Source organism: Podarcis gaigeae, assembly GCF_964106915.1.
Source record: "Podarcis gaigeae genome assembly, chromosome: 1".
NCBI classification, from domain to species: domain Eukaryota; kingdom Metazoa; phylum Chordata; class Lepidosauria; order Squamata; family Lacertidae; genus Podarcis; species Podarcis gaigeae.
In genome coordinates, this window is record NC_139678.1 from 5,857,265 (window position 1) to 5,872,844 (window position 15,580).

Genomic DNA, 15,580 nt, shown 5'->3' on the forward strand with positions numbered 1-15,580 from the left:
CTGAGATAAGTGAAAACAAAGTATTCATCAACTAAGATATACAAGACAGCATCTTAAAAAGCAGAGACATCACCTTGCCAACAAAGGTCCGTATAGTTAAAGCTATGGTTTTCCCAGTAGTGATGTATGGAAGTGAGAGCTGGACCATAAAGAAGGCTGATGGGCAAAGAATTGATGCTTTTGAATTCTGGTGCTGGAGGAGACTCTTGAGAGTCCCATGGACTGCAAGAAGATCAAACCTATCCATTCTGAAGGAAATCAGCCCTGAGTGCTCACTGGAAGGACAGATCCTGAAGCTGAGGCTCCAAGACTTTGGCCACCTCATGAGAAGAGAAGACTCCCTGGAAAAGACCCTGATGTTGAGAAAGATGGAGGGCACAAGGAGAAGGGGACGATAGAGGACGAGATGGTTGGACAGTGTTCTCGAAGCTACCAGCATGTGTTTGACCAAACTGTGAGAGGCAGTGGAAGACAGGAGTACCTGGCGTGCTCTGGTCCATGGAGTCACGCAGTGTCAGACACGACTAAACGACAAAACAACAACAAGAAGAAGATATACAAATGTCACCACTTTATTTAGTAGAACCATTACATAAAAATACAAAAATTCCAGCATTTGGAAGAAAAACATTTGCTATGCAGAACTCAGATATACCCAATGATGCCCACATGCCTAAGGCAGGAGTATTTAATGTTATGCCCTCCAAAAGTTGTTGGACTACAACACCCATCATCCACGATCACTGGCTAGGCTGGGTGGGGCCAATAGGGAGTCCAGCAACATTTTGAGGGCACTGCGCTAGCTACACCGGCCTAAGTGACAAGTCTCTCCTACATTCCTTTCCTACGTAGATCAGGGGGGAAATTACACAAACCAGATGGGTGTGGGGTGAATGATTCTTCTTCAACATGGCTGGGTGGGAAATGGGTTGAATGGCTCCACTGTTCTCTGCTCACCTATCAGCACACGGTGAGTTAAGTCAAAAGCTCACAAGGCGGTTGCTGCAAGACAGGCAAACCCCCAAATGCCAGAGCCTAACAAAGGCTTTCACACATTCTGTAACTTAAAAAGAAAAAGCAACAAAGAAGTAGTGGGAAACAGAAGGTCAGAAGAACAATGTCAAGCAGGAACGGTGGACATCTATGGAACGGACTCTTTGCCTTTTCTCCTTGGCCATAGCCGCTTTCTACTGCCATGGTGCAGTCCCAAAGGAAACACGGTGCACTATTGAAATAACAGGTCTCATGCCAGGAATATTTGGATTTGGCTTACTGAAGCAGGCTAACTGGGACCAACTAAATGTGTGGCATGACATAAAAAGGGCAACACCTGTTTGGAGGCTGGTTCAAACAACAGGTTAAAGTTAACCCACAAGGTACCCTTAGAAAAGCACAGGTTGGTTTATCTCTGCTTGAAGGCAAATGCTGATAGCTTTGCGATGGCAGACTCCTGAATGGAACTGGGTTTCGTGACCGAGCTTGTGTCCTCCTTTGATTTTTTCCCTTGGCTTTCTTGCCCATCACTGTTAACCACTTCCAAGCGCTTCCGCTTTTTCCCTTCCGATGAATCGCCAGCTTCTTTTCCTTTGGCTTTCTCAGTCCAGACCTAGGGCAGGGGAGGAAACCAATTAACAAATGTAGCAGGGATTTGCCATTATTCAGCTATTCAGAGGTAAAGTGCAAGAGTGAGACAGTGTGACTAAATTCTGTGGAATGGGATACTTCTTCACCAGCACTGAATCCTAACATAATAAGATCAGAAGAGCCTGGCTGCTGCATTCACCCTATAGCCCAGCATCCTGGCTTCTCTCAAGGCATCACCCCTAGACCAGATTTCCATGTAGTTGTAGTTCAGCAACATCTGGAGGGCCTGAGCTTCTACACACCTGGCGTGGCACAACATAGGCCATATTGTGCCAAACGTGGCGATTAATGCTTCACGCAGCTACCTCCAAGTTCATTCATTCTGGGGCATGGTAACAATGCTGGAGCAGGCAATGGAAAAGCAGCAGAACGAGGAAAGGAAACAGGAAAAAAATAAAGGATTTCTATAGAAGAAGCAAATGAACATTCCATGGGGGAACTCCATTACCATCCTTTCTTCAGCAGATAGATTTCTGAATCGACTCATGCCTTCTTTTATTATCTCAGTTTCTTCAAAATGAGGATTATCTGCCCCAATGCAGCTTCTGTTCTCGTCTAGCCACATCTGGAACCCAGTCTTTGGCCTTGAAAAAAGGAAGAAGAAGAAGAAGAAGAAGAAGAAGAAGAAGAAGAAGAAGAAGAAGAAGAAGAAGAAGAAGAAGAAGAAGAAGAAGAAAGGGATTCTGAAATATTCTGCAGCGGAACTTTTGGAATGCCCAGGGAGCTTTCTGGATTAGCCACCCCACAATGGCAATGGGAAAGACTGGGGCTGCCCCCCTGGGAAACTGACCTTTTATTGTCACTGCTCTCAGTCGGAGTTTGAGGTGGTTCAGGTGGGGGTGCTTCAGTTCCTCTCTCGTCTATGTTCTTCTTTTCAGTACTAGGTGTTCGGGGTTGGAAAAATGCCGCTGCTGCAGCCTGTACAATTAGATACAGATTCCTAAAATTCACAGTGAACATGTATTATTTATGCATTTCAGACCATAAAATACCTGGGCGCCCATCTCTTGATGTTAAAACATTTCCCTTGAAAGGGTGTCTTTATAGGTATTTTTTTTTTCTCCCAGTCAACAGTTTTCAATGCATTATTAACTACAACAGAAGAAGTTAGTGAGATAGCATTTCTTTTGCTTTGTGTGTGTGTGCATTTATTGTTTGTATGTATGCATTTTATCTTCACCTACTTACTGTTTCTTTGTATTGAAAAACAAAACAATAGGCATGCCAGGATCTTTGCTTTTTTGACCACGCAACATCGTTTTTTACCCACTTTAAAAAAAAAAATGCTGTCAAACAACCAACAAAAAATTGTATACATCTTGAGATAAAGTAACTCTTGACTGTTCCGTGTTCACTTTTCTATCATGTGCATATTGTTATTTATGAATGGTGCACCACAACAATAAACCTAACCGTCAACAAATGACTGGAAAGCAGTTTTTTGAGATGAGCCCAACAAATTTCAGGTATGAAAATCTTCTTCAGTGCCAACAAGCAACACCTAACAACAACTCAGAAGCAAAACAGGTAAAATTTGTGCCCTTAAGAGAAAATGCAATAATCTAGTCTTTGTGCATCACCCAGTATTCCCAATAAATTCACTAGTATGCTACTAGTATGATGAAAAAAAGTATTAAAGATCTTAAAGGTAAAGGGACCCCTGACCATTAGGTCCAGTCGTGGCCGACTCTGGGGTTGCGGCGCTCATCTCGCTTTATTGGCTGAGGGAGCCGGCGTACAGCTCATGTGGCCAGCATGACTAAGCCGTTTCTGGCAAACCAGAGCTGCGCACGGAAATGTTGTTTACCTTCCCGCTATTTATCTACTTGCACTTTGACATGCTTTCGAACTGCTAGGTTGGCAGGAGCAGGGACCCAACAATCAGAGCTCACCCCGTTGCGGGGATTCGAACCGCTGACCTTCTGATCGGCAAGCCCTAGGCTCTGTGGTCTTACAAGCCTGATAAAGGAAACAAAAGAAGAGGGGGGATGGCCCTGTTTTGTGGCCCTTCAGTGGTGCTCACTCTGTGTTTCCCTCACTTCTTCATCTCACAAACTGACCTTCATGCTTGATCTTACAGCCCTCACTTAGGGTACAACATTTCTTGCTGTTGTCAGCTCATATCAAGCGCAAGAAATGCAACATTTCTTGCATTTCTTGCACTTGATATGAGCTGACAACAATGAATTAGCTGAGCTCCACCCCAATACAATTGTACCTTGGATCCCAAACGCCTTGGTACTCGGACATTTTGGCTCCCGAACGCCGCAAACCCAAAGTGAGTGTTCCGGTTTGTGAACCTTCTTTGAAACCTGAACATACAATGGGGCTTCTGCAACTTCTGATTGGCTGCAGGAGCTCCCTGCAGCCAATCAGAAGCTCCCTGCAGCCAATCAGAAGCTGTGCTTTGGTTTCCGGTTGTTTTGGAAGTTTCCGGTTGTTTTGGAAGTTGAACAGATGTCTGGAACGGATTCCATTCCACTTCCAAGGTACGACTGTAAGTCAACATGAAGCTCACCTGCTTTGACTTCGGCTTAGGAACCAGCGGTTTTATAACTGGACTCTTCTTGTTTGGAGCAGTTCGGCTGTTTGGCATGGAATTTTTCTTGCCTTGTTTGGTCATGTTGTCTATGATATTAGCCAGCTGAACCAATTGATCCTTTTGACTACTGGATACCTAGTGGAGCAAAACATTAAAAAAAAAAACCTTACTTTCCATCGCTCAGGATTTCTGACAATCTTCACACATTTTACTTAAAATTTGAAGTGACCTAAAATCACCAAATTCTCACCTTGAAGGGATTGACTCGCTTTTGACTGCTGGACACAACTGCAGCTTTTGTTACTGGAGAGAGAAGAGATACGGGAGAAGAACACCAATGAAAACCTTTAGAAAACATTGTGTGTGCTAATTTTTTTCATTTACAATAGTTAAGTGGGCCTGCGTATACAGAAGTGCTTTATTAATTAATGTTATGCGTTCTTTATTTTTAGGGTTGTATTCAATGCTGTACACATGGGATTCCATTTATAAGCATAAGGTAAAGGTAAAGGGACCCCTGACCATTAGGTCCAGTCGTGACCGACTCTGGGGTTGCACGCTCATCTCACTCTATAGGCTGAGGGAGCCGGCGTTTGTCTGCAGACAGCTTCCGGGTCATGTGGCCAGCATGACTAAGCCACTTCTGGTGAACCAGAGCAGCGCACGGAAACGCCATTTACCTTCCCGCCGGAGCGGTACGTATTTATCTACTTGCACTTTGACGTGCTTTCGAACTGCTAGGTTGGCAGGAGCAGGGACCGAACAATGGGAGATCACCCCGTCGCGGGGATTCGAACCGCCGGCCTTCTGATCGGCAAGTCCTAGGCTCTGTGGTTTAACCCACAGCGCCACCTGCGTTCCTCATTATAAGCATACCTCAGAGATATTGCAGGTTCGGTTCCAGACCATCACAATAAAAAAAACCCCAGCTCCAGCCATAGTCTACTCCCATGGCCGGAAGAGGGGCAGCAGTGGGGAGCTTCCTTCCCCTGGCTGGGCTGCCTGAAGTGGCACCCATGCCCTGGTAAGGAGCAATATCCACAAACCACAAAAAAAGCAAAACACAATAAAACGAGGTTTGCCTGAAGCCACCTCTCCCCATGCCCCACACAATCCCCCAACTCCTCATAGCTGATTTGGGGTGCACAGTGGGAGCTGGAGAGGAAGTGTTCCAATTTATTACATCAGAATTAAGGGATGCAAGCATGCTGTTTGACAAAAGGAGAGGAACTGCATTTGGGCAGCTGACACCAAAAGTTGTGCAAACAGGCACAACCATGAATATTTTTTCCTTGCCTAGAAAATAATAATAATTTTATGAAGGTGATAAGACTATATGGGACTGGCAGAAATGACTGGCAGAATCCGAGACCAGGGAAGAGAGACAGTGGAAGAAGATTGGAAGAAATTTAAGGACTATCTTAGGAAACATTGCAAAATTAATGAATGTTAGAATGACGTTGGTTTAGAAATTATGTGGTTAACAGCTGTAATGGTTAAGTAAAAATAAAAGAAAGGCTAAAAATTAAATGAAAAATAAGGGAGAGGATTTGCTGAATTAATAATTAGAAGTTGGAATACAGAAAGGGGAGGTATGAGGAAGTCGGGGAAGTAAGTTACAAGAAAATAAGGGATTGAAACTATACTTGTTTTTATTTTTGTTTGTTTGTATTGTTGTTTTGTTTTGTTTTTATATAATCTTTGAAACTTTAATAAATATCTTTTTTTTTTAAAAAAGAAAATAATAATAATTTTGACTCACCAGATTTGGGAGTAGACGCCTTTTCAGAGATTGGCGGAGGTCCTTCAGAAAGATATGACAAATGGTGTATATGTAAGTGCAAACATGAGAAGAGGAGTGAAATTTGAGGCATCTTCCAGGTTAACCCTGAATAAGTGCTGTGTTATAGTCCTAGTTCAGAACACCAGCTAAGCAAAATAGATTGTAAGTGAGCTACAAAATGCTAAAAGCTAGAAAACACAGAAGACAGACCCTACTTGCTACAATGATTACTGAGGGAAAGGAGAAGCAAGCTTTTCCTTCCTTGAAAAGGAAAATGAATCAAGAGAAATAAAGCCCAGAAAATAGTTCTTCTTTGTGGAGCCGGTCATGTCTGCATCAACAACCCGTCCTCAGGATTTGGGAAATATGACAACTATACAGCCTTCTGCCCTGAATACTTGTGTACATTTGTCAGTCTTACTAGGTTTCGTCACTTCGGATGTGCCTTCCTCCTCCTCCTCCTCCTCCTCTTCCTCGTAGGTCTCCATACTTTGCTGACGTTGAAGGTTTCTGATCCGGGCCTGACCTGATTCTGTGGGGGTGCTACTGTAACTGAAAGCGGATAAATGAACTCAGCAGTCTACTCATTTAGCTAGATGTTTAGATAAACAGATAGATAAGAGGCAGCTGCCACACATGTAATACACTGGGCCATTAGTAAGATTAAAACAACAACTGATTTAGGTCACATGCTAGAAAATATCTTAAAACTGCATACCTAGGTAAAAAGAAGACGATAACTACACACCCTGCCACCAAAATAAAGGGCTAGGAATAGACAGTGCTGTACCACTGATGAAACTAAGTGTGTGTGGTTGGAAGAAGATATCAATCACTCTGAGGTTTCTAAAAGGAGGGAGAGGATACAGGGAAAATATAAAGAACAGTAACATATTTTGCACAGTACCTTAATGGACTGTCCTAGAGCTAACATCAAGTCTCTGGTTAAAAGCACACTCTAGTGAAGGTCACTGCCAACACACAACCCTTATCTACAATTAAGGACAGTAGTGAATAGTGAAGAAAATTCATGTGAGAAAGGAGGAAAGAGTGCAGACAATGGATTAAGAGTTACTGTATTTTTTGCTCTATAAGGCTCACTTTTTCCCTCCTAAAAAGGGGAAATGTGTGTGCGTCTTATGGAGTGAATGCAGGCTGCGCAGCTGTCCCAGAAACCAGAACAGCAAGAGGGATTGCTGCTTTCACTGCACAGCAATCCCTCTTGCTGTTCTGTCTTCTGAGATTCAGATTTTTTCCCCTTGTTTTCCTCCTCCAAAAACTAGGTGCGTCTTGTGGTCTGGTGTGTCTTATAGAGAGAAAAATACGGTATATTCACACAGTCCCTTGGTAAATGTGTGTGTGTGTGTGTGTGTGTGTGTGTGTGTGTGTGTGTGTCTTCCGTCTTCAAACCTGTACACTTAAAATGCTATTCTGTCCAAGGAGAGAAAGATAAGCTTAACTCTTGCTTCCAGAACATCCCCAGTCTGTGAAACATCCCAGTCTCCGCAAGAATCAACTTCAAGCCATAAAAAGATGGCCGTATCTCACTTTTTATAGAAAATTTGTTCCTCATAGAATAAGAGGAGGAAGAGGAGGAGGAGGAGGAGGAGGAGGAGGAGGAGTTTGGATTTGATATCCTCCTTTCTCACTACCCTAAGGAGTCTCAAAGTGGCTAACATTCTCCTTTCCCTTCCTCCCCCACAACAAACACTCTGTGAGGTGAGTGAGGCTGAGAGACTTCAGAGAAGTGTGACTAGCCCAAGGTCACCCAGCAGCTGCATGTGGAGGGAATCGAACCTGGTTCCCCAGATTACGAGTCCACTGCTCTTAACCAATACACCACGCTGGCTCTCAGATGGTGCCTGTTCCCTTTTTAAGCAGTGTTTCAGTCCAGGGGTTGAGCACCAGTATAAAGACTTCCCCTTATCCACGATACTGACAGGGAAGGAACACCACCAAACCTCAGGCACTGGCAGATAGAATATGGGACTGCAAGCCACACAAATGCCCACATTCACTATCTGTCACTAGTAGACGCCTGCGTGATGAATGAGGTCCCTGCAACTCCTTCACTGCAAAAGTCTCCCAACTGTAGTTCACTCTGGAATTTCTTTTTACCCAGCGTTCAGATGGTTTCGGAAATCCTCTTCCTCCTCCTCTTCCTCTTGCATGCCGTTCTCTTCAGCAGCTGCCAACTCAGCTGCTCTCTCTGCTGCCAGTTCACTGAGCCGCTGGGCGAGATTCAGCCTCCGAGAGCGTGAGGCGTACTTGATAGCTAAGCTCCTGGCATTCTGAGTCATAAGCTCAGCAAGCTCCATGCAGCGAAACTCGCGTTCCAGGGTGCAGGAAAGCTATTCGTACGAAAGGGGGAAAGAGAAACAAAGTCCCATGGTTTAGCAAGGGAAGGTTCTCATGTAAAATCAAGAGAACAAAAGCTATACAGTAGTACCTCCGGTTAAGTAACCCTCTGGTTACGTAAACTTCGGGATGCGAAAACAGCAAACCCGGAAGCATTTTACCTGGTTTTGCTGCGCGCGTGCGCAGAAGCGGTCCTCAGGTTGCGGAAACCTCAGGATCCGACCAGACCTCCGGAATGGATCCCGTCCGCAACCGGAGATATCACTGTACTCCTAACCCCCTCCCTGTCACTGGGAAAGCCACCTGCCTGTGGTCATTCTTTTAAAAAGCAGGTAACTTTGGTGGGAACCAGCCTGCTACTGGAGTTACACTGCCTTTGAAAACTGTTAATTTAGGAAGTAGACCTCAACATTTTAAAACTGTACAGGAGACAAGACAGTAACGGGCAGTGCAAAGTTCTGGGGCTATGACACGGCAGACCAAGGAACTATGGCGTATTAGGGTTAGTTTACTGAGGCTTCGCCAGCAAAGGGTGGGGGGCAGTTGTCACATCACTTTCTTCTCTTGGCATAGCTTTCTCTTGGCTTAGCAAGGCTCCTCTCCTAAGAGCCTCCTGCTCTTAGGCATTAGCTACTCACACATTAAGCCCCCAGGTACATTCCTCCTCTCTGATCCAGCCCCTCCTCACCCTTCTCCATTCTCCTCCCATTCCACATAGTTTGCGCTGTGCCTTGCCTCCATCCCTGACACCTCTGGCTCCACCCACTGCAGCAACTCTGGCTACAGTCACAGCTAGCCCACCTGGGATTTCACAGCAGCCTGGGAATAGCAGAGGTGTTGGCACTGCCCAGCCACAAGATCTGTGTGTTGATTAAGCAGATCTATCTATCTGCGTTACCTATCCACGCTCAGACCACACAATGTGTGTTGGCAAGCTAGATCTTGCAATAGTGCGTGCTCAAGCCTAAACGCCCTTTGTATGTTTCAGGGGTTAATAAAGGGTCACAACCAAATTCCCAAGCTGCGAAGAAATAATGCTGTTTTGCTAAGCAGCGTGACATCAAAATGCTTCAAGAGCTGTAGTTGCTTTTTGAATTGAGAACCTCCCTCACTTACTGCAAACATTTTCATCAAGAGATTCTGCTGTTCTTGGGTTGCCTGGCTTTTCACACTTTCATCGTGTTCATATCCATTTTGAGATAAGTAGTCCAGGTAGCGGTGAAACAAGACAGAGCGCCAAAATTGCTCCTGAAGCATGCAGGAAAAAGAAAGGGGGAAAAACATAGTTCAACACGTTGCTGTTTCATCAGGACCATTTGCAGGAATTTAACAAGGTCCTGAGATTGCTCTAGTACTTACAATAAACAAGCACACAATTGCATGCCCTCCACATGCGATGCAAGTAAACAGCTTTGACGGTTTTTACAACACAGTGGTGTATTAAATGAACGAATGAATGCAAACACACATATACAACTACGGGCAGAGCTTCTGTACATTTTCTGTTCAATACATGTAATTTAAACATGAATTCAACAAATGTTTCTGACCAGCCCCACAGATAAGAACAGGAGGTTCTGCAGTGCTTTTCTTCACAACAGAGATAATGTGCATCAGAGGTGTTTTATATTAAATGACGTGTCAGATAAACTACTCAAGGAACTCACGTGCTCCACTTCCATGCAATACAGACAAAGCAAAAACCATACAAAATGGGTCTGAGAAAAGGAAGCAAACTGCAATCCCTTATTTAGGTCTTCAGTCTTCCGGCTCCAAATATATTGTTTTCCCTTCAGTTTTTGGTGCTTGGTATTATTTTGAGTCCAGCATTTGCTATGTGTCACTGCTGCAAGGAATTTGTCTATGACTGCAATCGGTTTTTATGTTAATATTTATCATGTGACGTGTGTTTTATGTGGTTATTATTTTTCACCTGGGATCCAAACGTATGAAGGGCAAAAAGTGCAATAAATAACAACCATAAAGTTGCTTTCATTAATAACACTGTTGTCATTAACAAACACCCTTTTCCAATATGGATCTACGGACCAAATCCCAAGTTCTGACTACATACACGCTGCAAGGTCTGCTTTAATAATCTGGACACACGTGTCAAGAGGGCAGCGATGCAAGACAGCCAGCAAACCAAACCAATGTTGACTTTCCCTACCTCCATCTGGCCCTTATCTGTTGCTGTCTGACAAAAAGGAAGCTTGAATGGCAGCACTGCTACTGCAGGACGGGGAAGGGTAGCAGGGAAACGGGCTCCTTTACAAGGGATGCACCTGCAAGGAGGGAAGCACAGAATTAAGATGCACACCTAAAAGCAGTGTCTCTCTCCCCCTCCCCCCCCCCCAAGTAGGCTCTGTCTAAAGGAGCAATGCATGCATTCACAGCACAATAAATAAAAGGTACAGCTTTTCTTGCATTTTACCACTTCAGTCTACAGGTCACAGAGGAGCAGTTTCCGTACTCTCCCACATCAGAGGGGAGAAAAATGGCATGCATTAGTTTTTATTTTTAAAAAGTAACACATTACAAAGAGTAGAACAAAACTCCAAAAAAGCATTTGCTGAATCTAAATTTTAGCCCCATTCAATTACACTAGTACAATCAAATCCTTCATACACCCATTCTCATGGGTGATATATTTTAAAAATATAAATATAAAGAGAAACCCTGTATTTAAATAACACACTTTCTGTCTTTTTCTTTCTTGGAAGAGGAAGGAAAACCACAATGACTGTGACTTGCATTCATCAACCCAGACGTATCCTGGGGCTTTTCATTAGTTTCCCTAGAAATGAATGACTCGATGGGGGAAGCAGAAGAACATGCCGTTTCTGTACAATTGGCCTAGTCCACAGATAACAGCAAGATGCCTCCCTGAGTGGCTGCAGTGAGCTCAAGCTTAGCTTTATCAGGGGGAAATAACGCAACCATTGGAAGAAAAAGATAAAAGTAAAGCAACCATGTACGGCTGTGCTCTATATCTGCAGGGTGTCTGCAGTAAAGGAGGAGATTCTGGTAATTGTGACAATACCATCACTGAAGGCAAGAGCAGCCTGGTGCAGTAAGACCTGCTTCTCCAGCAGCTGGAGCTTGTTTATTAACTGTATTTCCACTTTGAAGGTACATAAGTCTGGATTATTTCTTCTGTAATATTGAATTTATTCTGCCTACCAAACTGCTGTGGTTTTTGTTTTACTTAAATTTATTAACATGCTTTGTTAGCTAGCTGCTGTTAGAAGCTGCTCTGGCGACAGCTCACTTTGGAAAGGTAGCAAAAAATAAACAAAGCAAGTCAATTAAGGGCAGCCTTAGTTGCACAGCTGGCCGTTTAAAGGGGAAGAGACGCTTTCATTGCTAGCAGCTCCACACAGACCTCTTCCCACCCAAGAAATTTAAGCTGGAGGGGCCTGGACTAAACAGGCAGCAGTGGAGAAGTTGTAGACAGACAGCAGCAGAGGATAAACAGGCAGGTGGCTTTGGACAAAACCACCTACATATTCACATGCTTTTCTGTTGTATAACCATGCAAACTCTAACTTCCTACCTGAGCTGCTGCGGGTTTTCATGAATGCCCACAATCCAGTAGTGATCTGACTTCCCTTTACAGTGCTCCCTTGTGTCACAGACCGGGGTCCAGGTATTACCAAGTCCTCGGTTCAGCATGCGCACCACGCCCTCTGAATCCGCGTAACAAGGGGTACCTACAAAATCAGGAACATACACACACACACAGTGTTGTTTTGAGGGTTCTCTCTGAAGTAGACGCATGAGCTACAGGTAGGCACATTTTGAAGAGAATCAGGGGCTGTTAACTTTGGAAATGGCGCCACCTTCTGGTAGTCTGTAGTAACTAAGTTGTTGAAATTCAATTTTAACAGCCATGTCCCCTTGCAATCTTCAAGAGCAAGCAAATGCACAAGTATCAGTGACCCTTTAAAGCTGGTAGACAGTGAAAATGATGTTATTCTTGCAGGATAGCCACTTATCATTCACAAAGGAGCAGTGCTTGGTCCCCTTCCCCACCCTGGTATCTTCCTTAAGTTTAGAGATGCTAAGTTTTGCTCCTGAAAAGCTCCTTGCCCGGATCCATCTCCACAGATCTGGGTGTTCACTAATAATGCTGAACTTCCCCGCTTAGGACATTGCAGGCATCTCCACCTCTTAGGACAGGCATAGGCCAACTCGGCCCTCCAGATGTTTTGGGACTACAACTCCCATCATCCCTGACCACTGGTCCTGTTAGCTAGGGATGATGGGAGTTGTAGTCCCAAAACATCTGGTAGGCCGAGTTTGCCTATGCCTGTCTTAGGAGGCTGTGGGCATCTTCAACACCACCAGTGACCAATTTAGCTTGTAAACCAGCCCTTAGGGATAATGGCTTGCACCCTAACTTCCCTTCCACTCATCAGTATCGTTATTTTATTCAGATTTTTGCCTGCCCTTCACCATCAGGTCCAAGGGCTGCAGTCATTCAAAACTCAATATTAAAAACTGCTATAACAAATTACAGTTGCAGAAATAGGGTCTGAACATTAAGGAGTTCACATTCATGGACCAGGGCTTTGGGCTTTCCCTCCCGCCCCCCCTTCCCACTTGTCCTGGGGGCTGGGGAGCCTTTGGGAATGATTTGGAATATACTGCAGATGGCTGCAGGGGAGGTGGTGGAAACTGGCTCCTCTCACTTTCATGAAGAGAAACTCAGGATCCAAACCGGTGAGCAATACAGTGCTACCTCGGGTTACATACGCTTCAGGTTACAGACTCCACTAACCCAGAAATAGTACCTCGGGTTAAGAACTTTGCTTCAGGATGAGAACAGAAATCGCATGGCAGGAGGCCCCATTAGCTAAAGTGTTGCTTCAGGTTAAGAACAGTTTCAGGTTAAGAACGGACCTCCGGAACAAATTAAGTACGTAACCAGAGGTACCACTGTATCCAGTTATGTCTATCCACTAACAGAACAAACTTTCACTTGTGCAGTGGGACTTCCTCTTCTGCTTGCAAACTCCCTTATACCCACCCACCCCCTCAATATAAAGGATCATAGGAACTTCTAGAATAGAATTGATGGGGTGTGAGAGGGCTGCGGGGGAGAGTAGAGGAATGGGGAGTCTGTCGTACAATGCTGCACATTTCCTCCCCAGGAAAATGATATTGACATATCTCAGAATAAAGGAGAGAGGCGAACCATCTTACCTTCTGCTGAAAATCCTAGCCATGTGAGATAGGATTTCCTGGAAAGAGGAAGTGGGTCACCGTGCAAAAGCTGCCTCTTCTTCCTTCCCAGCTCTAGCAGCTGCACCCCAAGACACTGATCCCCATCAAAACCAGTACCTATAAAAGCAAGAGGGGTGGGGCAATTAATTCTAGACCGAAGGAAGTTGCAGAAAAGGAGCTGCTGCTGGTGGGTGAAGATAGCTGGAAGTTGCTCTGTCCGTGTGCCATTTTCTGGGCACCTGAAGGACCTGGCTGAATTTCTATCCCCTGGATAATTTTAAAGCATTCACAGAAATATCTAAGTTCTTAAGTCTCGGTTATTCCTTTTATAATACTGAATTTATTCTGTCTGCTAAATTGTTGGTGTCAGGGAACTGCCATCGGCTCAGAGGAGAGAAATAGAAGGGCAGCTGTGTTACAGAAAGTCTCCAAAAATCTTGCGACGCAGTTCCTCTTCTGGGGAAGAGGAAAGCCCCACCTCCAGTGGGAAAGAGGTGCAAGGACCAGAGGTTGCTGGTGAGAGCCTAAACACCGCTTCTGGGCAGGCCGGACAGGAGGGAAACACGCCCTTGCCATCGCCCATCCTGCGCAGTAGTCTGAGGTGCAGAGAGGGGAGGAGACGTTGGGGGGTAATGAAATTCTTATGTTGGGGGAAGATCCAAAAAGAGACCACTCCCGGATTCTGCTAGCGATTCAGCCAGACATGAGCTTTGCGGCTTTTCACTGTAAATAGTTTGCACCAAAATAAAGCCTGTAAAACACAGGTCGGAGTCCTGCCTGGTTACTCTTGAGCAACCGCAACAGCCACCTGACATCTGGTTGGTACTAAAGGGTTAAGAGGTAACAAGTCGCTCTAATCACTGAGCAGCTGGAAGTCATTAAGCATCCAGGAATGTGAGTTAGTTTGTATAAAGAGTCAGTTCACCCATGTTTCTCTCTCTTCTTCCCCCCTTGACCTGACTCGCAGACTCAGTTTGTGGCCATGGGCGTGTTTGCTGATATGAGTTAAGTTTAGAGTAAAGTTTTCTTTATGCCGGAGATAAAAGCATGTGTGCTTTATCGCCAGGGTTTTTCTTTTGTGAATAAAGTTTTTCCCTGAGTTCCAAAGTCCTTGCTCCAGGATTCTTCATTGAAAGGTACTGACTCTCCTGCCTTCTTCAGCCGCTGCACGAAATTCTCTGCTGAGATAAGTCTTATGGTGTTGGAAGCGCACTGGACATTTGATGTTGTTGTTGTTGTTTAGTCGTTTAGTCGTGTCCGACTCTTCGTGACCCCATGGACCAGAGAACGCCAGGCACCTCTGTCCTCCACTGCCTCCCGCAGTTTGGTCAAACTCATGCTGGTAACCTCGACATTTACTTAACATTAAACTAATTAAAATTTAATGGACACATCTGGTTTTTGTCTTACTTGAATTAAATGATATATTTTGTTAAGTGGCTGTTTGTGGCAGGACTTCTCCTTCCTCTCTCCTCCTCCCCCCAACACCACAGCCTTCCATCCTCCCACCCCATCCTCCCTCAAGTCTGTTAAGGAGGGTTCCCCAACCTGAAGGGTGGGGTCTGTACGGGAGAAGAGAATCCATCCTGTCAACCGTGTCTGTTCAGCTAGCAGATGGATACTGTCAGCTTTGACCCTCATTATCCCCAAACATACGTATAGGTCTGTATAGTTAAAGCTATGGTTTTCCCAGTAGTGGTGTATGGAAGTGAGAGCTGGACCATAAAGAAGGCTGGTCGCCGAAGAATTGATGCTTTTGAATTATGGTGCTGGAGGAGACTCTTGAGAGTCCCATGGACTGCAAGAAGATCAAACCTCTCCATTCTGAAGGAAATCAGCCCTGAGTGCTCACTGGAAGGACAGATCCTGAAGCTGAGGCTCCAATACTTTGGCCACCTCATGAGAAGAGAAGACTCCCTGGAAAAGACCCTGATGTTGGGAAAGATGGAGGGCACAAGGAGAAGGGGACGACAGAGGACGAGATGGTGGGACAGTGTTCTTGAAGCTACGAACGTGAGTTTGAC

The 15,580-nt window shown here is 44.9% G+C and overlaps 2 protein-coding genes across 4 annotated transcripts in view; one reads left to right on the top strand and one right to left on the bottom strand.

Annotated features, from left to right (window-relative positions):
- The window catches only part of CGRRF1 (cell growth regulator with ring finger domain 1), a 451,182-nt gene that overhangs the window by 235,913 nt on the left and 199,689 nt on the right, over positions 1–15,580 (top strand). The gene's annotated exons all lie outside the window — the stretch shown is intronic.
- WDHD1 (WD repeat and HMG-box DNA binding protein 1) overlaps positions 557–15,580 on the bottom strand; it is a 35,880-nt gene continuing 20,856 nt past the window's right edge. For all 3 annotated transcript variants that reach the window (XM_083731851.1, XM_083731852.1, XM_083731853.1), the window contains exons 16-27: positions 13,536–13,673; positions 11,884–12,040; positions 10,498–10,612; positions 9,444–9,575; positions 8,088–8,320; positions 6,391–6,521; positions 5,949–5,990; positions 4,437–4,489; positions 4,163–4,321; positions 2,435–2,562; positions 2,093–2,228; positions 557–1,606 (exon numbers count right to left, since the gene is read on the bottom strand). In XM_083731851.1, coding sequence (XP_083587977.1) covers positions 1,403–1,606; positions 2,093–2,228; positions 2,435–2,562; positions 4,163–4,321; positions 4,437–4,489; positions 5,949–5,990; positions 6,391–6,521; positions 8,088–8,320; positions 9,444–9,575; positions 10,498–10,612; positions 11,884–12,040; positions 13,536–13,673 — 1,628 coding nt within the window. In that variant the 3' untranslated portion in view covers positions 557–1,402. The remainder of the gene's footprint in view (positions 1,607–2,092; positions 2,229–2,434; positions 2,563–4,162; positions 4,322–4,436; positions 4,490–5,948; positions 5,991–6,390; positions 6,522–8,087; positions 8,321–9,443; positions 9,576–10,497; positions 10,613–11,883; positions 12,041–13,535; positions 13,674–15,580) is intronic.